Source organism: Macadamia integrifolia, unplaced genomic scaffold, assembly GCF_013358625.1.
Source record: "Macadamia integrifolia cultivar HAES 741 unplaced genomic scaffold, SCU_Mint_v3 scaffold_274A, whole genome shotgun sequence".
Lineage (NCBI taxonomy): Eukaryota > Viridiplantae > Streptophyta > Magnoliopsida > Proteales > Proteaceae > Macadamia > Macadamia integrifolia.
The window spans coordinates 80,156-107,517 of record NW_024870662.1 but is presented as its reverse complement, the minus strand read 5'-3'; the positions used below and the strand labels follow the sequence as shown (position 1 = coordinate 107,517).

The 27,362-nt window shown below is 40.2% G+C and overlaps 1 protein-coding gene across 1 annotated transcript in view; it reads left to right on the top strand.

Annotated features, from left to right (window-relative positions):
* The window catches only part of LOC122071594 (ribulose bisphosphate carboxylase/oxygenase activase, chloroplastic), a 139,161-nt gene that overhangs the window by 62,828 nt on the left and 48,971 nt on the right, over window positions 1-27,362 (top strand). Inside the window, exons 9-10 of the mRNA XM_042635983.1 lie at window positions 360-469; window positions 20,875-20,930. Coding sequence (XP_042491917.1) covers window positions 360-469; window positions 20,875-20,930 — 166 coding nt within the window. The remainder of the gene's footprint in view (window positions 1-359; window positions 470-20,874; window positions 20,931-27,362) is intronic.

Sequence of the window (27,362 nt, the reverse complement as noted above, 5' to 3'; positions counted from 1 at the left end):
TTATTATCATTTTTGTCAGTTTTGTTCTTGAAACCCGACTTCCAATGTTTCCACTTGCTTGATTGCTTAATGTGGTTTATGTACAATGAGAATTTTTTAAACGATTTAATAATTCCCTTTGCTAGTAGTGCATAATAAGGCTATGTCAAGTGGTCAATGGTATTTATTTTAATCCGCTAGTTTCTTATCATTCGAGGAGAAATGTCTATCTGGTCATATTTATAAAGTATCCAATTAATTTCCTCTTCATATGATTATGCTTACTTACTGCTGATTTTGGCACATAGGTGTCCAGTATGATATTCTAAATTTTTTTATTTGGTCAGTAACTTTCCTTACGTGAAATATTGTCTGTGAAGCAGGCGACCAACCCATGAAGATATTGTAAATATTGTCTACAGAATGTACAAGAAGGATGGGATATCTAGGGATGAAGTTGTGAGCATTGTAAACACATTTCCCAATCAAGGTTTGTCCTTTTCTTGCACTGTTGTAGGGACTTTTACATCTTTGTATCCTCAGAAGTAGAAATTTAGTCAGGAACTTCTTGTGCTCAAAGCATTTAACACGTTCTTCGTAGCCATGTGAAGTCATCCTTAATCATACTTCATTTTATTTTATTCTAAGGTCAAGCACATGCACAACTGCTGAACTTGCACCTTGGTGCAGCTCCAGCGGCTTTTCAGTTCCTACCTTTTCCCAATCTTGGTCCAATCTGGCATTTCCTATTGTAAAAAACATAAAGCAAAGAAAATTTGTTAGATACAATCTTTGCAAAAATTCTGGGTTTTTGAAAATACAGGGTAAAATGTGGAGTATAACTACACAAGGTGGGCCATATTAGTGAATCAGGGCACCAACTTTGACACCTGACAAATATACTGTCCCATTAAATTGGTCCAATTTTTCCAATTGAGCATGCCACATGGCAGAAAGAGGGCGGGAACTGCACGACCTATCTACTCTGCTGAACTTGTATCCTTTCTGCCCTTTTGAAAGGAAAAAAAAAAAGAAGAAAGAAAAACTGTTCAAGCTGGGAGGGACTCATTGTATCATTGTTATTAAGGTAGTCAATTATTCGAGCTACATTCTCAAGCCACGGTGCTTACTAAGATCTCTTCCTCACACACCATTTTTCAGTCGGTTCTCCCCACGACCCTCCCTTCTCTGGCGTGTCCTGCTGCCGGAGCTCCCTTCCTGCCCCCCTCTTCCGTCCCAGCCTCTCCTCCCTTTCACCATGCCTCGACTGTTGACCCCTCACCAGATGATCCCTCTTCCATTCCCCAGTCTACGGCCCCCCTCCACCTATCCTTGAACCTGGAAAACTGTAGCCTCTTTCCATCACTACTCCCCTTGCCGCGAAGGCCTTCCCCTGTCCTTCATCCCTCCACCCTCATCAATGAGTTTCTGGTGGGCTTTTTGCCTTCTGGCTTGCTTTTTTCAGAGATAGAGAAGTAGAAAAATTGCATCATCAGGCACTCTAGGGAGTAGGCCTCCCTTCCCTATGGTGAAAGCTTCACTAATGCGTCAATGGAGATCCTCTAGCATGTTTTCCATGAACCTCCTCGATGAAGGCATTTGTTATTTTCAACTTCTTCTGCGAAGATGATAAGAACCAAGCCCTGGATGGTGGTCCTTGGCTTGTTGGCAAGAAGCCGACTGTGGTTTGGGTCTCCCTTCCTAACCTGCCACTTCACTATTAGTGCTTCAAAGGTCTTAGTATCGTTGATTCCGTCATTGGCAAGCCCCTTAAATCTGACCATTGCACCGCCTCAAAGACTGCCTTACCTTTGCTCGGATTTGTGTCAAGATCTCTGAAGAATGCTCCTGCCTACTCCGGTCTCCATCGATAACGATGAAGGGTTTGCCTTCTCTCAGGTGGTTCACTACGAATGGCTCCCTCCCATTTGCTCCATCTGTAAAACATTTGACACAAAACTGCCCCCTACTCCCCCAAAAACGAGTAGACTGTTGTTTGCCCCGCTCCCTCTCTGGATGCCTCGTAAAATCCTCCTAAAGGGAGAAATCACTGCTGGAACCATGGTCTTCGGAACCAAAGTAGAATGGCCAATCCATTGCCGAATGAAGATCCTTCGTCCCCTGGTGCCAGGCCTACCTCCCTTGGTCTGATGGATCTGACTCTGCTGACCACCGGGCAAAACCGCTTCTCTTCTGTCTCAATTGTCTAACTCTGAAGGAGAATCTCGATCTCCTCAATCCCCCTCTTAGGGCTGCGGAAAATATTGCTGTTGTCGCCTCTGTTACTCCTGATGATGCTATGTCTCTCAGATCTTCTATGATTGCCGGTATTGGTACCCTTGAGGTTGAACAACTGCAACAAAGCTCCTCTATGCACAACTCTGGTTTTGTTGGAACTGGGAGGACCATGTCTGAAAGCCCCTTGTGCCGTGAGCTGCCTCTCCTCTTTGACTTTAGCAAGCAGCCTGGCTCTGACTCTCGTACGCATTTTATGCCATCCACGCTACCTACCTCCCTCACAAATCCATCCACTGACACAGTCCTTACCCACCCCACCTCCAACACAACCTGCCTAGGTCCGACCCATCTACCTATACGTATCCATATATCTGAACCGCTCTAGACCCCATCTTTATCCAGCTCTTTCCAGGTGGGTCCCTCTCTCCCGCTAGGAACTTACCCTGCACCTGGGTCCCATCCTGGTCCACCCTTATTAGGTCTTTTGCCTTTCCGCTTAGCCACAACTGCACAACACCCAATCATGCCTGCTCTGCCATGTTGCCTACCCCTGCCACATCTACAAGCCCTGCCACATCACCAACTTCTGCCATCACTGCCGGTACAACTCCATCTGCATGCTCCTTCGCCTCGCCCTCATGCTCATCTGCTCCCTCGTCGGCCACTGCTTGTGCCCTCTCATCCTGCCCTGCCACATTTCCTTGCTTCGTCTGGTCTGGCTACATCACCTCCTCTGTCGGCCCCCATGGTTTCAACTGCTGGCTCCATTGTCTCTTCAGTTACCGGCCACCACTCATCTGCATTTGCCTCTTCGTCTTTTGCAACGACCGTGACTTTCACCAGATTGACTTCTTCAACTATGCCCTCTACTATGTCCTTCGCTCAAGCCCCTCCCCTTCTTGTCTTCTGCCTGGCCTTCTCCCTGGTTTCTCCATCTCGATAGCTTCCATTACTGGCGACTCCATTGACTCTGTTGATGCCTCTATCGTTGCTGCTGCCCCTTCCTCACTGACGGTCTCTTCTTCCTTGGGCCCCTGCCCTACCTTTCCGATTGGTCCAGCTTCTACTGGTGACTCCCTCCTGCATGCTGCCTCCCCGACTGCGGCCCCCTTGAATCTCTGGTCAGCTCAAGCCCTTCCTGAGCACCCTATTACTGATGGAATGTTGGCCAGCCCCTGCTCTGTGGTTTCTGGGAATGCCCACCTAAAGCGGGTTAACTTTGCTACCACTAAAGGCTGGCTCCAAGAAGGTCAATACATTAACCAGGTTATCCTCTCTGGTCCCTGGGACCAAAAGGATTAAAGTATCAGTATCGGTCGGCTAAATTTAAGATGCATATCGGAGGATATCGTATCGGAGATACATTAAGATATGCTAAAGAGAAAGGATTAAAGTATTGGTGTCGGTCACCGTATCAGTCAACTAAATTTAGATACATATCGAATGGTATCGTATCGGTATCGGAGATACTTTAAACCATGCCTGGGACTACCAAAGCGTTGGCCCCCATTGCTGCCATCCCTCTCCTATCTCCCATTAGAGAGTATCACAGGAGATCAAATTCCAAACCCTCACATGCTCCCCCTAAGGCTCCAGATCTGCAGAGCTTTTACTACACACTCATTCCCGTTCTAGATGATCCCTTGGATCATATAGAATGTCAGAGGTCTCAATTCCTCTGCCAAGTGTAGTTCTATCCGATCCTGCATCAAATCCTCTAAAGCAACTTTTTTTGTCTCGTTGAAACTTGAGTGCTGGAAGTAAATGCTTCCCGCATCTGCGCATACATTACCCCCTCTTGGTTCTTTATCTCCATCTATAGACATTGCCCGTATGGTCGTACATGGATCATGTGGAATGCCCTCCTCTATGTCTCCCTCATATCCTCTTCCTCCCAGGCTATCCATATTCCCTTCTCCTCTCCCTCTGGCTCTCCTCTCTTTTTCTTCTCCACCATCTATGCCCGCAATCGTGCCCCTGACTGGGAGCTCAGATCCTTTGCCCTCTTTGTTGCTTCCCACTCCTCGGGCATTAGAGGGGATTTCAAAGTGGTTAGATATAGTCTTGAGAAGATGGGTGGTCGCCCTATTGATTCCTCCTCTTTTGATGACTTCAATGAGTGTATTAAGGAAATTGTTCACATGGCACAATCTCCCGTATTGACTTAAATCGGGTGGCTTGTAAGTTAGACAGAGCCTTCATCAATGCAGCTTGGCTCAAATCCTTTCCCTCATCCTATGCTTGTTTCGACCTCCTTAGCATCTCTGATCACTCCCATTTCCCTCTTGTCCAACCTCATATCTCCTTTGGCCCTAAGCCCTTCAAAATCTTTGATTTGTGGACCCTCCATTAGAGCTTCCTTCCTTTGGTGCATGAATTCTGGGCCATCCTTGACCCTGTCCACTCTTCCCCCCCCCCCCCTTTGCTTTTGCCAAAAAGCTAAAAAATGTGAAAGGGGCTCGCAAAAGCTGGAACACCAACACCTTTGGCAACATCTTGGCTCGTGTCTTGACTTACCAAGTCAAGTTGGACAGTATTCAAGCTAGGCTCCAGCTTGATCTTCATAATCTCTTCCTTGTGGATGAGGAGAAGATGGTTTCCTCGGAGCTTTATGCCCTTTTTGTCTAGGAAGAAAGTTTTCTCCAGCAAAATTCTAGAATCAAGTGGCTTGAGCTAGGGGACTCCAATTCTCCCTACTACCACCGTTCGATCAAAGCCCGTACCAATGCCAACTCTATCCCCAAGCTCATATCTAGCAGGGGTGATGACATTAAATCTGAGGCTGTCTCTTATTTTGATAATCTTTTCCATCATCCTCCCCTGTCCTAGTCCCCCCTCCCCCTCAATCTCCTTAACAAGTTCATCCTTGACCACACCCTCCCCTCCCTTCAGGCCATCCCCTCTGATGATGAGATCTTAGCGGCCATTCTCTCCTATAATTCGAACCATGGTTGGAAATCTTGTCAATGGAAATTTCGGCCTTTTTTTTTTTTTTTAACCGAGATGAAACAATATACGAAATGAAAAAATATAATGTTTCGGTAAAAATATCATTATCTTACCAAAATTTCGTGTAACATTTCGGTATCTTGTCGAAATGTTATAACATATGCTATTTGTACATCATTTCGTGAGGAGTCAAAATTTCGATTCCAACTCTCTTGACTCCACCCAACTTGACTGTAACTTCACAAAATCAGTGCATTGCCAAGTTGTTTGGCACATCATCACATCTGTTCTATTGAAGATCACTCCTAGTTGAAGATCTACACATTTCTAAGCCTTGGAAAGGTAAACCACTTTCCCCAAAACCATTTTTTTTAAATAGTAAGATAAATACATGTTGGTCAGGGATAGGTTTTTTATATGTTAAGACACTAGAGGCCGATCTATGACCTCACAGAGTAGAAATTTTTTCTTCGTTCATAAATTTTTTATTTTTTATTTTTTATTTTTTGTTTTAAAAAATACATTTTCAATCAATGTAAAATTAAAAAAATGATGGTTAATATAGCTTTGATGGAACTCAATTGTATATATGTTACTCACCATTGACGCCACAAATGCATGCCACAGTTTTTTTTGGCAGTTGTGGAGGACTACGTTCGATTCTTCTCTCACACTATGACGTGGTATGCATTTGTAATGCAATCAGGAAAATGCACGTCGACTCCATTGTACTGGTCGTGGAATCTAGCCAGGCCATTATAGTCCTTTCCAACAAGGTTCACGGTATCAGGTATCGACCATGTTTCAACCCTTAGGGAGACTGAAATTTCGGCCGAAACTTGGGAAATTTAGAGGATACTAGGGAAATTTCCCGATATGGTGGAAACTTAAGTTTCAACCCCTATACAGTGTTCTTTTTCTTGTCTGATTTTTTGTGTACATCCTATTTTAAACATTTCTAACCATAGTTTTTAAGGCGGTAAGGCGACGGCGGTGTTTGAGGGTCTTTCGGAGCGCCTTAGCGATAAGGCGGGCATAAAGCGTTGCCTTATCGACTAAAGCGTTCTTGTGTAATTTTTTTATAAAACCAATCTATTTGGCTCAAATCCTAGTTGAATTCTATTACTCAGATGTTAAATAAATATTAAAGGTTTATATTCATACCATTGTAAGATATTCATCAAGAAAACAAATCAATAAAGTGAATAAACTAAGTTCATCTTCATCAATCATCAATCATCAATCATCAATCATCAATCATCAATATTCAATATTCAATCATCAATCATCAATCATATTAACATATAATATAAATACATAATTATGAAATAAAATTATAAATATAAAGAAAAGAAGACATAAAAAATATAAGTATTTATTATACTTACCTCTATGATGCCAAAATGAGTGCCTAAACCCTAAGGTCATCCACTATATTTCTACTCCTGTCAAAGAAGAATGAAGCTCACCGCTGCCGGAGCAAAACGGTCGCCTGGATCAATGGTTCTTCTTTTTTCCTTGATTCTTTCTCAAAACCCTTCCTTAAAACCCTTGACAAAATCCAAACCCTGTTTGGGAATCGTATTTTTGTTTTGTTTGTTTTGGTTATTTTTGGTGGAGTAAAGTTGATCCCATACATCTCAAGTGTTAACAAAACCATACACTTACCAATAAAAAATCTATATTTGGAATCTTCATCAAGTAATTTTAAAATATGTTTTTAAAAAAAAAAAACCTCCATAAGGTGCCACTTCACATAAGGCGGAGCATTGCCTTACCATCTCTTACCAGCGCCTTAAAAACTATGTTTCTAACACATTCACATCATTAGTTTCATTAAAAAAAAAAACGCAGTCTTGTGTGGTGAACCAAAGTTTCGATAATCATTACGCTGACTTGTTGACTTAAATTCTGAAACTATACTACATAATGACTACATATAGTCTACAATCTACATCAAAACATTAAGACATAATCCAAATAATCCAAAATAAATAAAAATATTACATCATCAACAATTCTTTATCAACACTCAACAATAGTGACTCAATTACTCAACACTCGAAAGTAGTGACTTAATTCCAGGTAGAGTGTCTAGGTGGTTCCATCCCACGAGCTGCGTACCATTACAGATGTCGTAGCCACTCCTCTGAATGAGAGACATGCATCGCATGATATGTTCTGGGCCCAATTGTCTTGGTAGTCTCTCACCGCTCTTCTATAAGATTTATCAACATTAGCTAGGTATCCCAACCTAGGTTGATGGTCTTCAACATATATTAAGTTGAACACCAAAGACCAACTATTAACCCATTTTTTTTTCAAAAAAATGTTGTAGGTAAATACATTTTTCAAATAGAAAAAAAACATTAACATGTAAAAAAAAATTCGACCACCGTGAATGCGTAGATTGGGTCTTCCTAAGCAACATATAAAAAAATTACATGATTCACCCCTATTTACTAACATATTATATAAAAACAATGCTTTTTAGGAAAGTTGGGACTTACCTTTTTGGTACAAGATGTCTTTCTTGCATAGAGGAAGATTTAAGTTTGGTAGTCAAAAAATGAAAATTTCCACCGTTTCCCCAAGTTTTCCACACTTGGGAGAAAAAATGCACAAGAGAAGGTCGAAATCTACTGAAACCAGTGAATAGTTTTTGTTTGAAATAACTTAAATAGGCCCTAGTTCCACCTAAATGGTCGAACCAGTTGATTTGGTCAAAATTTTCCTATGTTTCGTCGAAACCTGTCACAGGACATATCGTTTCGACCAAGGTTCACGGTATCGGGTTTCGACCATTGGGGAGACCGAAATTTCGGTGGAAATCTGAGAAATTTCGAGGATACCGGGGATTTTTTCCCAGTATGGTGGAAACTTAGGCTTCAACCCCCAAACAGTGTTTCCTTGGTCTGATTTTTTGTGTACAACCTATTTTAAACATTTCTAACACATTCACATCAGTAGTTTCATAAAAAAAAACACTTAAAAGTCTTACTTGTGTGGTGAACCAAAGGTTCAATAATCATTATGCTGACTTGTTGGCTTAAATTCTGGAACTTTACTACATAATGACTATATATAGTCTACAATCTACATCAAAACATAAGACATAATCCAAATGATCCAAAATAGATAAAAATATTACATCATCAATAGTTATCTATCAACATTGAACAGTAGTGACTCGATTACTCAACACTTGAAAGTAGTGACTCAATTCTAAGTAGAGTGTTTAGGCGGTTCCATCCAAGTAGTGACTCACTATCCTCAAGGCACGCATGTTATCTTTTCTAACATTATTTAGTAAGTTATATACCTTATATTATAAAAAATCAACATTAAGCCACATCAAGTCATTAAAATCCAATGGGGAAGCTTGCCTTCTGTGCAACCATTAGTCAGATCTAGATGGAGAGGAATCAAAGAAAATGGACCTCCAACTCTCGGCCTCTTGGAAAGATTTGGAGCTCCATATTTTTTTATGTCAAAACAAAGATCTCTAAAGTCTCCCCTGTTTGTTCCCCATTCCCTAGAAATGATCATATTATAACTTCGTGGGAGCTTCCTAGCTCTGTGATCAGGACTCTGGATCCCCATTGAGATCCCCTTTGTCTTCTTTCTTCTTCCCCCTCCCCTTTTTAGGGGCTTGTATGTCTTTTCTCCTTTGGTTATGAATTAAATTGTTCACCCAAAAAAAGCCATTAAAATCAACATTTAGCCACATCAAATCATAAAAAATCAACATCAAGTCACATTAAGTTATAAAGAATCAACATTTAGAGAAATGCTCTTGTTCTATAATAAATTTGAATGGTCAAATGATTTTTATGTTTATATGAGACTTTTTGTATTAGGTATAACATAAAACCCGCTTTCCAACAAGTCTAAGATTACTTAAATATAAGTTGTAATGACATAGTTATGCTTCGGTCAAACTTATTTTAAAGTGCGCAAATGCTGTTAAAATCGCCTGAATGAAAATAATTTTAGGGATATCAAAACCAAGAGATTATTTTACCGGAATTTTGGTTTTTAGCAATGTTTTAACATTATAGGATTTATAAAATTTTCATAATTGAGAAAAACCTCAGCATTTAAAAGTTGAAAATCGCCCCTATAACCAAAATCCAGTTTTTGTTCTTGGACTGGGGGGTTGACTTTTTATCCTTTAGGAATTTGATTTTTAAACTATTTTTATTGGATTCAAATCTTATTTATGAATAATATCTTACGTAAATCATTTACCTAAATGATATTTGGCATTAATAGGTGCCAAAAAATGATGAAAATCTTCACTGTTTCTCCAAGTTTCCCACACTTGGGAGAAAAAATGCACAAGAGGTCGAAACATGGGAAACATGGGAAACCTGGTCGATACCTATCAAAACCAGGTCAAAATAGGTGATTTTTTAAAATCCCCTAAGGTTTCGTTTCGACCTGGGTCGATACCTACAAAATGTGCGAAATTCGCTCGAGTTCTCGAACCATGATTTCGACCTTTGGGGATACCGTCGAAACCTGTAAAATTTTATAGGTTTCAACCGAGTTCTTGAACCATGCTTTCCAGTAGACAATCATTATGATTAGTATTGTATAACTAATATATTTGGGACTTGAGATATTGCCATTTTGGACTTTGAGATTTCAAAGTAAGACAAGAGTGGAGGACTTTAGTTGGGACTTTAAAGTTAGGGAATTGCATACTATATTACTCTAATACTCTAAATATTAGTTAATTAATGTTGAGGTATGTTTTGATTATGGTTTGGATGCATTATTTACTTGTTTTACGATCATATTATATCTTGTTCTAGCAATATTTCCTAAGATTTCCAAAATAGTTCGACGGTTGTTGCCAAACAAGGGTGCAATTCTAAAACATTGCATTTTTTTTAATATTTTTGTAAATTTAAGTTCTAAGCATGTTTATTAACCTTAAAACAAGCTCCCCACCAAGTTTCAGGTCATAATATAGCCGTTTGACAACTGAAATAGGCAACTGAGTAAAAAAATATATATATATGTAATTCATCGAGATCTCGCCTATATGTCGTTCAAACCACTGAAATACCGAAACGAAATGAGATTTCGAACCTTGATTTCGACGAAGACCCTGGGCCTGATGGGTTCAGTATAGGGTTGTCATCCTCTTCGCACATCATTCAAGATGATCTCATCTGTGCCATCAAGAGCTTCTTCCTGAACCCTAGCCAAATCAAAGGAATCAATCATTCCTTCCTTTGCCTTATCCCCAAGAAAGAAGGAGCGCAAGTCACGTCGAACTTCAAACCCATCTCTCTTTGCAACCTTTTTTATAAGTTCATTGTAAAAATTTTGGCTAATCGGATTCAAACTGTTATTGACTCACTAATCAGCCCCAACCAATCAACCTTTATTGCAGGTAGAAGCATTGTGGACAACATCATTCTCTGTAATGGGATCGTCAAGGGTTTGGATCTCAAGTCTCACTCCGTTACTGCCCTCCTCAAAATTGACATCCATAAGGCTTTTGATTCCATTCACTGAGATTTCATCTCCAAGGTCCTCTTGCATCTTTCCCCCTTCCTTCGTTCATTGGATCCACTCTTTCATTTCTACCCCTCGCTTCTCTGTTCTTTTCAATGGTAGTTCCGCTGGATACTTTTCTTCCTCTATTGGCATTCAACAAGGCTGTCCCCTATCCCTTTTCCTCATATGTTTAGCTCTTGAGATCCTCTCGTGCTCCATCCAATCCTCCCAGATCAGCATCTCATCTCTCCCGTCCCCAAATGCAAATCTCTAATGCTCACCCACCTTTGTTTTGTAGATGAGCTCATGATCTTCTCAAAAGCTAATCCTGCATTCGTTTCCAGCATTATGTTCTCCCTCCACCTTTTGAATCCCCTTTGGGTCTTCGCATCAACCTCCTCAAAGAGAGCCAAAGCCATCTCCACGCCCTCATTGGCTTCTCCCTTGGCTCTCTCCCAGTCAAATACCTAGGCCTTCCCTGATCTCTTCCTGCCTCTCCTCTCATCATTGCTTTCCCTTGCTTTCCCTTGCTTTCCCTTGCTTTCCCTTTTAAGGAAAAGGCTCTAGCTTTGGAGAGGTAAGGTCCTCTCTTATACTGATCGCCTTGTGCTCATTCAATCGATTCTCCAACCCCTGTACCTCTATTGGTCTGACATTTTGACCCTCCCCTCCACCACCTCCAAAGCTATTGACTCCTCTGCTCATTCCTTTGGAAAGGAACCGAGCCCTCCAAATTCCTCCTTATGAGCTGGTCTAATGTGTGCTATCCCAAATCAGAAGGGGGCCTGGGCTTGAGGCAAACCTCGGATGTCAACAAGGTTGGCATCCTTTAACTCATTTGGAAAATTGGCTCTCAACATCCAAGTATTTGGTTCTCTTGGGTTTACTCCTCCCCTTTTAAAAATAACACCCTTTCGTCTGCCTCCCCTTCCTAGGATGCCTCCTGGATATGGCGTAAAATTCTTAGCTTAGGGCTAGACCTGCTTGGGAGATCGGTGAGGTGTCCCTACCAAGAATACATCAGGTACCAAGGGGTTTGGGAGATCGGTGAGGGTGTGCAAACTTTAGTCTCACATCACCTAGGGAGAGAATATTGGGCTAGTTAATAACCTCTAGTCTCCTTGACATGGCACTACGCGATTTAAAGCCTTGAGGCCCAGAGGCTAAAGAAGACAATATTGTGCAAGGTTAATGGGGCCAGGGCGTTACAAATGGTATCAGAGCAGACCCAATAACGTGTGGGGCCACAACGGGGACGTTGTGCCTAAAGGGGGGAAGTTGTGACACCTAAGAATACGGTAAGTACCAGAACCGCTTGGGAAAGCGGTGAGGTGTCCCCACCAAGAATACGGCAAGTACCAAAGGGTTTAAGAGATCGGTGAGGGTGTGCAAACTTTAGTCCCACATCGCCTAGGGAGAGAATACTAGGCTAGTTAATAATCTCTAGTCTCCTTGACATGGTACAACGCATTTTAAAGCCTTGAGGCCTATGGGCCAAAGAGGACAATATTGTGTAAAGTTAATAGGGCCGGGGTGTTACAAGGCCCCTAGCCCTTCAAGCTTTCTCTTATGTCATTGAAAATGGAACTTCCTTCTCCCTTTGGTTGGACCTTTGGCACCCATTTGGTATCCTCCTCTCCCATGTTACTTCTTGAACCATCTATTCCACAGGCTTGAACAGATCTATTCTGGTGGATTCCATTCTCTCCCCTGATGGCTGGTTCCCTTTAGTTCCCTTCCTCCCCTGGTTGACCTCTGGTCCTCCCTCCCTCCCATTCTGCTTGGCCATAGGGGAAGGGAGGATACGATCATCTGGCTTCCCTCCTCCTCGGGGCTGTTCATGTCTGCCTTTGCTTGGGATTTCATCCGTTCCGAATGCCCTCCTATGCCGCTCATAGTTGCCAAGTTGTCTCTTGACGCCCACGAGGTTTACTTGGGTCCTAAGCGGCAGTCACCTTATTGCACTGCATGTTGCCTTGTGTTTTGGCACTTATTTATGCCAAGTAATGTTTTTTGTTATTGTGTACTTAAATTTGTTATTTCATTTACTTAAGATAATATTTATAAATAAGAAAATACCCCCTATTTGAAATATAATAAAAATAGTTTAAAAATCAAATTCCAAAATAATAAAAAGTCAACCCCTCGATCCAAGAACAAAAACTGGATTTTGATTATAGGGTTGATTTTCAACTATTAACAGCTAGGGGTTTTCTCAATTATGAAAATTTTACAAATCTGGATGGAACGTAACATTCATAGATGGACTTCCAAATCTCGTTCTCCGGATAAGATTTGGAAAGCTATCTACTTTGATGTCACGTCTAAAGTTTCATTCCTTCAGACCCACCTGGTCCTTTCCACCCTAAGAAATTCCCACATCATTGCTTCATGGAACCTAAAGGTTAACTTCATCCCTCCCACTTGATGGCTTCTTGGATTCCGGCACCCCGGCTCTCCCTTTGCTCTTCCCCCCTATTTTGGTAGCCATTATTGGTGACTGCGTTTTGTATTTATTATAGTTTGCTTTAGGTTTAGGCTTCGGCCCTTGTTTTTCTTTCTTGGCTAAGGCCTCCCCCCCTCCCTCTTCCCTTGTATATTCTTCTTCTTTTGGTAATGAATTATTTATTCATCCAACTAAAAAAAAAAAAAATCAAAAAATCAACATTTAGATAAATGCTCTTGTTCTATAATGAATTTGACTAGTCAAATGATTTTATTTTTACATAAGAATTTTTGTATTAGGTATAACATAAAACCAGCATTCCAACAAGTGTAATATTGCTTAAATCTGAGTTGTAATGACAAAGTCATGTTCCGGTCAAACTTGTTTTAAAGTGCGCAAATCCTGTTAAAATCGCCTGAAGGAAAATAATTTTATAGTTATAAAACAAAAAATTATTTTACCGGACTTTTGGTGTTTAGCGATGTTTTAACAATGATAAGATTTATAAAATTTTCATAATTTTCTTATGATTTAATGTGACTTAATGTTGATCTTTTATTATTTGATTTGGCTTAATGTTGATGTGGGTTAATGTTGATTTTTTATTGTACAAGGAATATGTAGCTTACTAAAAAATATTAGAAGAGAGGGAAAATAAAAAATAATACTTCGTCGCCTTGTTCGCCTTAAGGCGGGTGCCTTCTCGTCTAAGCCCTTAGACAATCCTCCAACGCCTTGGTTCGGCTCGGCGTTGTGACAACTATAGTTATGCCTTGGTGCATCATCATTTGGTTCAAAGGTTACATTCTTCTTCACAGTTTCACTGCCTGACGAGCCATCTCTAACTGCCTTCCTACGCGGTCTTTCCTCAATATACCGTCGCATTTAGGTCTCTCCTTCATGCTGCCTATGCTGGAATGGGACCGAAAGTGTTGACCACTTCTTCTTCTCTTGCCCCTTCTCGGCCTCTGTCTAGAAGAGAGTCTTTTCCTCCTGTTGGCCGTTCAACAAGACCATCCTCCCCTTGTCTAGAGAATGGATCTGGGTTAATATGACCTTTGGTGGATCTGGAATTTGTGGCATCATAGGGAAACTTGCATTTGGTGCAACGGTCACCCATATTTTGATGAAGCGAAATCTTCGATGATGGACTTCCAATTCCTAGTCTTTTGATAGGATTTGAAATGCCATCTACTTTGATGGTAGCTTCAAACTTGGCTGCCTTAGTCATTGTCCAATATGTGATTCCCCAAAGAACAGGCTCATTGTTGTCTCCTGGGTCTTTCCCCCTCCATCATTCCCTCCCCCCCTTGATGTCCCACCTTTTTCTTGTTTTCTTTGTTTAGTTAGCTGCCCCTTATTGTAGGGTTTTCCCTGTTTTGTTGCCCCCTCCCCTTGAGGGTTTGCCCCTTATCGTCCCCCTCCCTCTTTTGTATTTTTCTTTTTCCTCTTGGTATTGAATTCATTTATTCATCCAAAAAAAAAAAAAAAAAAGATCTCTTGCCTTGCTGGATCTGCTGGTTTCTGTTTTTTGAATGTCTACAGCAGGACACCAAGGACTTGAATCAATTTTGTGCCGTCAAATTTAACTTTTCAAAGATAGAAAGAGGAGATGTTCCACTCCTTCTACCCTAAAAAATCCTTGTCTCAAAAATGATAAAATGGCGTCTGCAAAATGATACTTCTGTTTCTATAAATCCTTGGATGCCACCACCATATGCTCCTGACAAGCCTACAGCCGAAGATCCACCCAGTTCACTAAATTCCGGCACCTGACATCTGCGGGGCCTGCGTCCGAGAAGGGCCATAAGTTAATTTGGTGCAAGTCCTACTTTTCAGGGTCATAAAAGGAGTGATTTGGACACAGTCCTATGACACTTTTGCGTAAAGTGGCTGCTCTCAAGACTAGATTTTATCCCTCATTGTATTTATTAACTACCAGGATACGCATGGAAGAAATACACTTTTGTACAAAAAAATAGTATAAATAAGCAATATATTACATGTATGATGCATAACCCTAAAATGGATAACACCGTATTGTGAGAGAGACAAGTTCATTCAATTGAAATTGTTATAAAGGATGAGGTTCTTCAAAAGGCAGCCGACACTTTATTATTATCAGCCATTCCCCTTAACATGGATCCTAGTATTTTTTGAGTACCTTTTACTTTACCATGCCCTTCACCACTAATCTTGTTTGTAAATGCCAAGTTAGATTTGCATCTTGGAACATCGGCTCTTACGAGTAAGAGTCTAGAGTTGATAGACGTCATGAGAAGAAGGATCAATGTTGCATGTATTCAAGAAACTAAATGGAAGGGTAACAGAGCTAAGCTGGTAGATGTTTTCAAAATATGGTATTATAAGGACGAAAGCGGTAGAGTTGGGTTGGGCATTGTGGTGGACAAAGACCTATTGAATGAAGTTGTGGAAGTTAAAAAGATTTGGCAAAAGGATTTTGTCATCAAACTTTTTTTGGACAATGAGGTTGTCAACATAATTAGTGCGTAAGCACCCTAAGCAGGATTATATGAGAGAAGTAAAATGTATTTCTTGGAGCAAATGGATGGATTAGTACAAGTTGTTTTCCAAGGAGATAAGACTATCATTGGTGGTGACCTAAATGGACATGCGGTATGAGATGATAAAGGCTACAAAGAAGTTCATGGAGGATATGGATTTGGGGTGAGGAATGAGGACGGGTCCTCAGTGTTAGACTTTGCGACTGCCTATGACCTATGGATTGCATGTACTTTCTTTGATAAGATGGAAGAACATTTAATTACCTATAAAAGTAGACATCATGCAAGCCAAGTAGGATTCTTCCTAACCAAGGTTCAAGATCTCGTCTCGTTTCGGTGGTTTCATAACCACCAAAATACTGAAATCTCGGAGAGTTGGATGATTTTTTTTTTTTTACTCGGTTGACTGTTTCGGTGGTCAAACGGCCATATTATGACCTGAAACTTGGTGGGTAGCTTGTTTTAAGCTTAATAAACATGCCTAAACTTAAATTTGCAAAAATATTAGAACATGACGGTGTTTTAGAGTTGCACCCTTGTTTGGTAGCAACCGTCGAATTGTTCCGGAGATTTTACCTACTTCATTGCTAGAACAAGATATTATATGATAGTAAAACAATTAAATCATGCATCTAAGCCATGATCAAAACATACTTCAACATTAATTAACTTATATAGAGTACTAGGGTAATATACTATGCAACTCCCTAACTCCCAAGTTCCAACTAAAGTCATCCACTGAGCGTCTTACTATTAAATCTCAAAGTCCCAAATGGCAATATCCCAAGTCCCAAACATATTAGTTATACAACACTAATCATAATGACTGTCTACTGAAAAGAAATATGACGGCCAGACTGGATTCCACGCCCAGTACGGTGGAATTGACATGCATTTCCCTCTGAAAAAAATTTCGCTCCGACAAAGTCGTAGATCAGCCAATGGGAAGTAACATATATATATATATATATATAATTAAGTTCCATCAAAGCTATATTAACTTTAAAAAATACAATTTATGTTGATGGAAAATGCATTTTTAAACCAGAAAAATAAAAAATATTTATGAAAAAATAAATATTTCGACTCCGTTAGGTCATAGATCGGCCTCTAGTGTTTAACATATAAAAAATCTAGCCCTATCCAACATGTATTTATGTAACTATTTTGAAAACAAATGGTTTTAGGGAAAGTGATTTACCTTTCCAAAGCTTGAAATGTGTAGATCTTCAACTTGGAATGATCTTCAAGGCAATAAATGTGATGATGTGGCTAATTAGTGTACAATGGAGTGATTTTGTGTTCAAATGCAAGGAGGATCCGAAATTTCGCCGAGACAGTTGAGTTGGAGTTGAAATTTCGCCAAAACCCTCAGGAGATGTTGTATTTATAAGCCTTGGTTGGTATCATTTTGGTATCTCGCCGAAACGGTACCGAAATTTCAACCGAGATGATGTCCTTTTTGTAATTCGTAGCATATCTTGTCTCCATAAAAAAAAAAAAAATCACGAAATTTCCGTGGTGAGATCTTGAATTATGCTCCTAACTAGAAGGTCTTGAACCATGCTCCTAACTAGAAGGACTACTGCTGTATAAGGATTGTAAGGTTATCCTCGGAGAGAGTTTAACCGCTCAATATAGACTGGTTGCGTTGGACATTTACTTTGGTAAGAGGCAAAGCTTGAAGGCAAAGCTAACCTGCCCTAAGATAAAGTGGGGGCGGCTACAAGGAGTGCCTCAAGAAACATTTACCAATAGAGTGATCCAGTAAGGAAAATGGGGATCTTGAAGGAGAGAGCAACGAGATGTGGACTAAGATGATGACCTTTATTAAAAAGATCGCTAAAGATGTTCTAGGGTTATCAAAGGGTTTGCGTCTAGCTCCCATAGAGACTTGGTGGTGAGATAACAAGGTCTAGGCAACCATCAAGAAGAAAAAAGAGCTCTTTAAGATTTGGAAAAAGACTAACGAGATAGAGGATAAAGTCAGATATTATGCGGCTAGAAAAGAAGCTTAGAAGATTGTTGGGAAAGCAAGAGCGAAGAAGTATGATGATCTCTATGATAACCTTAATACAAAGGAAGTGGGAAAAGTGATTTATTCGATAGACAGAATAAGAGAAATAAAGAGCAGAGATTTAGACTAGATCAAATGCATTAAAAGTGAGGATGGGAGAGTATTAATACAAAATGAGGAAATTTTGGAGAGATGGGGACTATTTCAGCAACCAACTTAATGCAGACACCTTGATTGATAGGGTGCCTTCGGAAGTGGAAGGAGATAACCATCAAACAACATAGTTTATGGACATCTATAGCAGGTTAGCATGATCGAAGTTAAAGATGCAATACGAAAGATGAAAGCTGGCAAAACGCTGGGACCGGATGAGATCCCGATTGAAGTGTGGAAGAGCTTAGGAGTTTGGGGGTATCTTAGCTAACCAAATTGTTTAACAAGATTATGAGCACAAAGAAAATGCTAGATGGGTGGAGGAGAAGCATTGTCATTCCGATTTATAAGAATGAAAGTGATATCCATAACTACAATAACTATAGAAGCATAAAAATGATAAGTCATACTATGGAGCTTCTGGAAAAGGTTATTGAAGCCTGCTTAAGAAGAGAAGATAACATCTCGAAGAATCAATTTGGTTTTATGCCATGATGATTTACAACATATGCTATTTACCTTCTAAAGAGGCTCGTGGAAATATTTAGAGCATACAAAAGGAACCTTCACATGGTCTTTATAGACCTCGAAAAAGCCTATGACAAATTCCTTAGAGAGCTCATATGGCAAGTCCTAGAGAAGAGTAAGGACTTAAATATCTATGTGGGTATTATTAAGGACATGTATACGGACGTAGTGATGAGTGTCAAAACTGCTGAGGGCCACAGTAGTGATTTTCCAATTACTATTGGGTTGCATCAAGGATCAACTCTAAGCCCTTATTTTTTTTTTGTGCTCATTATGGATGATTTAACTAGGCACATTTAAGACAGGTTTGCTTGGTGTATGTTATCGCTGATGATATTATTTTGATAGATGAGACAGCGGAAGGGATTAATGCTAAGCTGGAGTTATGGAGAACAAGTTTGGAATCAAAAGCTTTTAAGATAAGCGGAACAAAAACCCAATATATAAGGTGTAACTTCAGTCAAACGAGGATAGTTGATGTAGCTGTGAAACTTGAGGTATGAGAACTGCCACAAAGTATTTATTTTAGATACTTGAGAAATGGGTGAACCATTAACAATGAGGGGGATATTGAGGATGATGTTGCTTATATAATTAAAGTAGGTTGGATGTAGTGGAGAGGTGCAATGGGAGTGTTATGTGGCAAACGCATGCCTAGTAAGCTTAAGGGAAATTCCTACAGGACAGTGATAAGACCAACTTTAACATATGGAGGCAGAATATTAGGTAGTCGAGAAGAGTAATGTAGACAAACTAGGTGTAGCAGAGATGATGATGTTGAGGGGGATGTGTAGGAAGACAAAGAGAGATAGAATAAGGAAAAATTGTTTCAGAACTGATCTGGGGGTTGCACCAATCCAGGACAAGCTCCACGAAAGCCATTTGAGGTCGTATGGTCATATCCAACGGAGACCCATGGATGCACCGGTAAGGAAGAGTGCAGGAGCTAAAAGAGGAAAGGGTAAACCTAAAATGACTATAGAAGAACTGGTGAGAAAAGATATGCAGATGCTAGGGCTTAACCCAAGTATGATCGCAGATAGAGCTGTTTGAAGGACAAAGACCTGTGTAGCTGACATCTTTCAGGGGGATGTTCCTGAGATGCTGCTCTAACTTTTGTGTTTTACCTCTTTTCAATTTTTTTACTTCTTCATTTTACTTTTTACCTTCTACTGCCTTTTCTTCTCTTATTATATATGCTTCTGTCGGATCCATGTAGCCGACCCCATTTAGTTGGGATAAAGGTTGTGGTTGTTGTTGATGAGGTTCTTCACGAAAGGAGTGACTAGGACGATGTTGTGCATTTTCCTGTTATTGGTGAAGCCTGATCTCAGTTTAATCCATGAAGTACTGGTCATTTTCCCAAATAACGGTGGTCCCGATAGGAATCATTTACTTGGGGGTAATTTTGAAGAGAAAAATGCCCAAAATCTCACCTCACATCATCTATTCATGATTTTGGTCCATTTAAAGAGATGTATCGAACATATCAAGCTGTATCGTTACCATATCGTACTGGTACGGTTCGTATTGATACCCTTAAACTTTCATTCATTCGGGCAAATGTACATATGGATGAGTTTCGATGGGTATTGTATGATACGGTATGATACTTATTGATACCCAATTTTTTTATAAAATACATGTATCGTATCAATACCGAATGGTACGATACATACCAATACTTTAAACCATAACACCAAGACACCCCCTCTTTTGGGATTTTTTTTTTTTTGACTATCTTGAGTACTGAATGTCTGAATAAATAATTGGTTCTGTATGCAGACTTCAATATCAAGATTATGTTGATGGATATGCTCAAATCTTTGTAAGAATTGACAAGGGGATAGGACTGTGGGGACTTGAAACTCTCTAAGACTAATAAGGAGAAAAATCTCAAGACAGAATGAATGGGGAGAAAACAATGCAATTTTTAATTGGTTTGTCTCTATCAAAAGCGACAGAGACATGTACTGGTAACACTTCTTTATCAACAAAGAAAGATTGATCTTAGACTAAAGGAGTCGGAACCACTGGTGACACTTGGTTATCGACAAAGAAAGATTGATCTTTAGTCTGCTTAACTCTTCTTGGACAGCAAAGAGAAACTTCTAATTGAATTTGAGGGTTAAATGCGTCAGAAGTTTAGAATTGGGTGAGTGGTGCATCTGTTTTATGGCATGTACTGATACACATAATGTATCCAGAAAACATATTCCTCCATGGTATTTTGTGATCATAATTCGTACTAATTAAACTATTAAACAAGTTTTCACAGTTGAAGGAATTGAGCATGTGATCAATTGAATTTATAGTGGAAAATTTTGAGAATTTGTAGATTATTCCTTGAATTTATGTTGTTAATCAAGATATGTAACCCCAGATTGTTTCTATTATATGAAATTATGTATCCCCTGATTGTTTCAGAATTTATATTTTATTTCATGTCTTCCTATTTGGCTATAAATAATTGAGGAGCAGTTTTGAGAATGAATCTTTCAATTTTTCTTCTTGTGATTTGGCAGCCTTGGATTTTTATGGAGCTCTTAGGTCAAGGACCTATGATCGATCAATTTCCGAGGTATTCAAATTCTGAATTAAATACATTCAAATCTTTTCAATTCAACTTAGTCTAATACCAAATAATTGGGGTAAACTACCGATAGCGGTTGGAATTTTACTCCCTGTACTAGTGCTACACTGACTCATCAGGTGGTTAGGTCAAGATTATTCTCTGTTATATTTTGCAATGCCATACTTGGACTCTGTTGTGCTTTACATAAGCATAAAATGATGTTCTCAAATTCAATCAATATATTCAATTACACCATACATGATTTCCTTCTGATCTCTGACTTCATTCTTGGTATCAGAGTTCAGAAAATTGTTATTCCTTGGTTAACTATAGCAAACATGGTATTTAGCTGGAGTATGTTTTGGTTTTGTGCAAATATGGCACTGACCTCCACTGTCCTGTCGTTCTTCTTGCTTCTGGGGATGATTAGTATTCCAAAAACTATTATTATTGTGATTCTGATTTCAGCCTCAAAACTGATTAGATGATCTATGCTGCTGGTGATGTATCTGATGGTTTTAATTGATTTTACGACCTTGATAAGGATTGCCCTAGGAGGACCATCTGGAAGAGTATAAAGCAGTTGGTGAATCATTTGTGAATCCTGGGACAGTTTTGGTAGCCTCCCGACATGATTTAGAAATTGCTTATGACTTGATAGCTTGGCTTTCAAATGAGATAGCTGGAGAGGTTTCTCTTTCTCCATGGTAGTGTGAAAACTTTGTAATACGAGTGCAACGTGTTGAAAGCAATAGTGACAAGATCAGCTTTGGGACTTGACTTTCGATGACTGCAACTGCAAGTGAGTCTGCAATAGACTTAATTCTAAGAAAATATTCAGAGATGCTCAATGTACCTTTCTGAATGTTTGCGAGTTCGAGGTGAAATAGGTCTTCTTTACCAAAGATTGTTGTAGACAACTATTTCCAGATTATACCAGATGTCCTTTTCAGTTAAGCTGAGATGGCTTTGGTCAAGGTTGCGTTGATGCTGGCTTTGGTCAAGGTTGCGTTTATGCTAGCCTTGAAAAAAAGAATATTCTTGTGCCATTATATGTAATCTGTGCTGAGTTTTGTATCACATTTTTTTTTTGGCAGAGGCACACTTCTATCTACATAACCAATGAGTTATCAGAATCAACTCAAACTGGTCTATCCAATTAGGTAATTCTTTGTAGATAATTTCACAGAAATGAAATAATTGGTAAAACTAAAGGAGGAGGAGGAAGAAGCCATGATTGATTAGGGGTGTATCAATTAAGCAAGGAAGAAAAATTGTGGTGCTAGGGTTTTGGATTGATTATCTTCAAGGCTCTAATATCGTGAAGGAAATCAGATATCTGAAGGAAATAATGGATGGTGTAAACTGAGTCTAATTTTGTGATTCAATTTGAGTACATTACATATGCTTATATAAAGTACATCAGCTAGAAAACCATGTTTTGCCACCTCCATTCTAGGAAATATCTTCCCTTTAATCACAAGCACTCATGTCGTTTCTCATTATTTCAACCCAACTTAGTTTTTCACGTGGGAAAGAAATCTGTTTGAGCTGACCAGATCATAGTAAGCCTCTCCTCTGTCCTGAAAACTGACTCTCTCTGGAATGTCTCCCATTCCACTGATGCTTCTTGGGTCTGGTGCAATATTCTGAGCAACAGACCCCAAAGCCCTTGAGGCCATCGGCTGCTCCATAGGGAATGGTTCCTCAACCTCTCTTGCTCGACCCTTGACATCCTCTAGGAGTCCTCCTTTATGTTGTCAGAGCCAAAACTATATACTGCTCTGGTCTTATCCGGTCTACTACGGTTGACATCATCATCCAAGATGGTAACTGGGCCCGTCCCATATCTTTCCCCCCCTCATGGAGATCTGGTCCTCTTTTCCTCCTCTTCCCCCTGGCCACCATGGTAAGCATGATTCTATTTCTTGGATGCCTTCTTCTTCTGGCTCCTTTAGCTTTGCCATTGCTTAGGATTTCATCCGGTCCAAACTCCCCCTTGTCCCCTATTGTAAGATCATTTGGTTTAAAGGCCACATCCCCCACAATAGCTTCACTGCTTGGCGTGCAATGTCCAATTGCCTCGCCACCCAGTCTTTCCTAATCTCATGCCACATCCAGGTCTCTTCCTATAGCTGCCTCTGCTGGGACGACCTTTTCTTCTCTTGCCCTTTCTCCTTCGCAATCTAGAAGAAGGTTCTTAGGCTGCTGGCCTTCGAGAAGAAGAGTACTCTCTCTAAGTAGAGAATGGATCTAGGTTGCTATAACTTTTGCTGGTTCATCTGTTTGTGACACTATCAGAAAGCTTGCCTTTTGTGCCACCATAACCATATCTGGATGGAGAGGAATCTTCGTAGATGGACTTCCAACTCCCGTTCTTTCGATGCCATCCACTTTGATGTCTCCTCCAAGATAGCTTCTCTATACTCCCGCCCTGTTAGAGGAATATGCTTATTGTTGTATCCTAGGGCTGCTCCACTTCTTCTCTCCCCCCCCCCTGTCCCTTTTGGCTTGTTGCCTTGGTGTTTAGATTAGCCCCCCTTTTTCCGATAGCTTTGGTGCTCTTGCTTCTTGGCTTGCTCCTGCCCCCCTCCCCATTTTTTTCCCCTTTTATATTCTTCTCCCTTGGTAATGAATTTATTTATAAATCCAAAAAAAAAGAAAAAAAAGGAAACCTCTCCCCTACGGTCATTTTTCTTAACAAGCCATGATTAGCCTTAGTATAACAGCCTAGCCATCATTTTTTGTCTCTTCTTTCGTATTATCTGTGGTTCATCTCCCTCTCTCTCTCTTTCTCTCTCTCTCTCTCTCTCTCTCACACACACACACACACACAACCAACCTCTGCCATTTTAGACTTTGTTTCTTATGTTTCAATCTCATTTTTAGGCTTTGTACATTAATTACCCTATTACTTCCATATGTTTTTTGGGTGTTAGTTTTGGATATTTGTGTACCTGATTTTTGTATTTTTTTTTTTAGGTGAATAAGAAATTCATTCCGAGTAGGGAGGAAGAAAGGGGGGGAATATACAACCCCTAAGGGCAAAAGAAGTCCAACAAAGAAAAGCTATATCCTGGGAGGGGAAGGGGGAGACACAAAAGGGGGGAGGGTAGATTCCCGGAAGAGAAAATGCCGATGTTCCTGGGAGTGTTGGTCACTGCGGAAGGCGTCATTAAAGCAAGCTTGGACGAGACTTCGAAGTAGATGGCTTTCCAAATCTTGTCAAAAGACCTGGAATTGGAAGTCCATTTACGAAGATTACAGTTATTTTTTTCATTTAAGCTAGAACTAGGGCTTTTGGGTCTGTGAATGCCTCTAATTGGAGGGTGAAATCAGTCTTAGGAGTTCTATTGGAAGTTGTAATCAGTGGATGGTCCTATTTGCTGGGTATTAAGTATCGGCTCCATCCAATCCTGGACTCATATTGGGACCAGCCATGGTGAAAACAGGGTTCGAAATTTCTACTGAAATGTGTTGAAATTTGAAAAATATTTTAGATCATTAGACCTCGAAATGAATTCATATGGGAAATGCAAAAAATACAATCTTCCATTGAAATAAATGAAATGAAATTATCAAGATTTCAGTCGAAATGGTTGAGATGTCAGAATTTTGGTTGAAATGATCGAAAAGTTATATTCCTTCATATAGAATATCAAAATTTGAGTCGGAATGAGTTGAAATGGTCGAATTTGGGAAATGAGTTGCAATGGGAAATGAGTAGAAATGGTTGAATTTATGAACTGAATTGTAATGGATGGTCTCCTTCCTCTCCCCCCTTGCCGACCTCTGGTCTTCCCTTCTACCCATTGCTCCGGGATATGTGGGAGGGAATACAAGGTCCTTTGGCTGCGCTCCTCCTTGGGCTCATTCACCACTGCCTATGCTTGGGATTTCATTCATATCAAGAACCCTCTCATTCCTTGGCATTAAACTATTTGATTCAAAGGCCATATCCCCTGCCACAGTTTCACTATTTTGCATGCTCTATCCAGCTGCCTCCCCCTACCTAGTCTTCCCTAAATTACCGACACATTTAGGTTTCCCCCTCCTATGGTCTGTGCTGAAATGGCAATGAAGATGCCAATCATCTTTTTTTCTCTTTCCCCTTCTCCACTTCAGTTTGGAAAAAGGTTCTCAACTCCATTTGGCCATCCTGCAAGACCATCCTCCCCCTATTTAGAGAATGGATATGGATTGACATTACTTTTGGTGGATCTACTATATGTGACACAGTCGGGAAGCTTACCTTTGCAGCCGTCATCAATCACATTTGGATAGAGCACAATCTCCATAGATGGACTTCCAACTCTCGTTCTTTTGAAAAGATTTGAAATGCCATCTTCTTTGGGCACCGTTTGATAACGTTTCGTTTCTGCCGTGTTTGCGTTTTCTTGTTCCCAGAAATGGAGAAATGGCCTAAATAGCGTTTGATAAAATCGTTCCTTTTCTCTTGTTTTTATAAATATAAATCAAAATTTATAGTGATTTCTGTTGCTAGAAACGCACTTGGCATAACTTGTTTCGCCGTTTCCAGAAACAAGTGAAGGCATGGATTTTGGAGTTGTGCCCGATAAAAAAGCTATACTCCCGTGAACTCACGCCTCTCTTCTCAACCTCAAACGACTCCACGGTTATACAACTCGAGCTGCACAATACCTCCGGTGAACCGTCTGCAAATCTCACGACCGTAGGTTTGCAAGGGTGCATCCTGGGTTTCCTCCTTCGCTGCTCTACAATATTATACAAGGTACACCCTTGCTCTTCCGAAGAACCCCTTCTCTTCCCAAAAACTATTGAACCCTAACACCTACCGTTCCTACTGTGTCCACGATGCATACCTCCGGCAAAGAATCCTAGTATAGGCTGTCAAGATGCCGATGGGCCACCTATCCCTTTCATAAAACCAGTTTTGAGATGGATTTCTGGTATGGCAGCGTCCTTGGTGGGATTGAATCCCTCTGAAGTGTTTGCTTTGCAGAGAATCTGAATTGAGTTCTTGTACAGATTGGGAACGAATGTGGATGACATTGGCCCCTGCTAAGAAGAAGAAGAGGAATAAAGGAAAGCAAATGAAAGAGAGGAAATGAAAAAAATCTGATCTTTAAGAAGCAGAGTCTTACCCAATCATGGCAAGAGAGGATGAAATGGTCGGCTCCAAGGCTAAGGTTCCCGAAGGAATATTTTTTGGAGATGACTTCTACATAATCCCTGACCGTTCTCTTGATTGGACCACTATCAGGTAATGTTTGGTTCCAGGCCTGGCCAGCTTCTCTTATTGCAGCTCGAGTTCTTACAAGCCCTGCTTCAAGCCTCTCTAGTCTGCTGTATTCTTTCGGCATTTTTGTGATCAGGGGAGCAACATTGGACTCGTTCTTGGAAACTTTTTTGTGTTCTTGGGTTTCCTCATCCTGCAAAAATTAATTGAAATTCAGAATTAATTAGCAGAAAATTAAACTCAAAAAGGGAACTAAATAATAAGAAGATGATTGAGAGAGAGAGAGAGAGAGAGAGAGAGAGGTCTTATGGGTTGTGAAGCTGGTTCCTAGTTTTGGATAATTTGCAAGTCAGACGGAGAAGAAGAAGAAGAATTGGTAATCATGGCTATAGTAGCAGGAGAAGAGTCAGCTCTCCAAACCCAAGGATTGTAAGATGACGGAACTTGAGGGATCTTTGGACCCAACATTAAAACAAACCCAGATAGTAGAATCAAAGTTACAACAACCAGAAGGAATTTCAGAGAAGAGGACACAGAAGTCCAACATGAAGAGAGGTTTCTGTAATCAGCCATGTATTTCCCTCTACCACTCTCTCTCTCTCTCTGTTCAAATTGCAAACATATGTTTATTGGAACTTAGAAGTCTTCATCATCACTGTTCTCTCTGTCTCTTGTGAATATTGTGATGACGATTCATGTGTGTGTTGTAATTGCAAGTCTGTGTGCAGTGGTTGAAGTTTAAATGTGATTTTTTGCAGGACAAGAACATAGAAGAAGTAGTTTTTGAGGAGAGAAGAACATTGTTGATATAGATCTGGTGCCACCACGCCAAGCGTCCTCTTGTTTGGTCACTTGCTTACTGTTTCAACGGAAAATTGTTTTATATTGTTTTAAAAAAAATATCTGTAAGAAACGTTTTTAGAAACAGTTATTATCAAACACCAAAAAAATTGTTTCTGTTTTCAGAAACGCAAATTTATATTTCTTCTGTTTCTGGACACAGAAACGGCATAAACATTGTCAAACGGTGCCTTGATGTTAGCTCCAAACTTGGCTGTCTCCTGCATCGCATGGTCTGCAAGTCCCCTTGGAACAGGCTCATTCTTGTTTGCTGGGGTCTCTCTCCCTCCATCATTTCTCCCCTTAGATGTTCTTCTTTATCTAGTTTGGCCCCTTGCCCTATGATGTTTTCCTCTTGGGCTTTTTTTTTTTTTTTT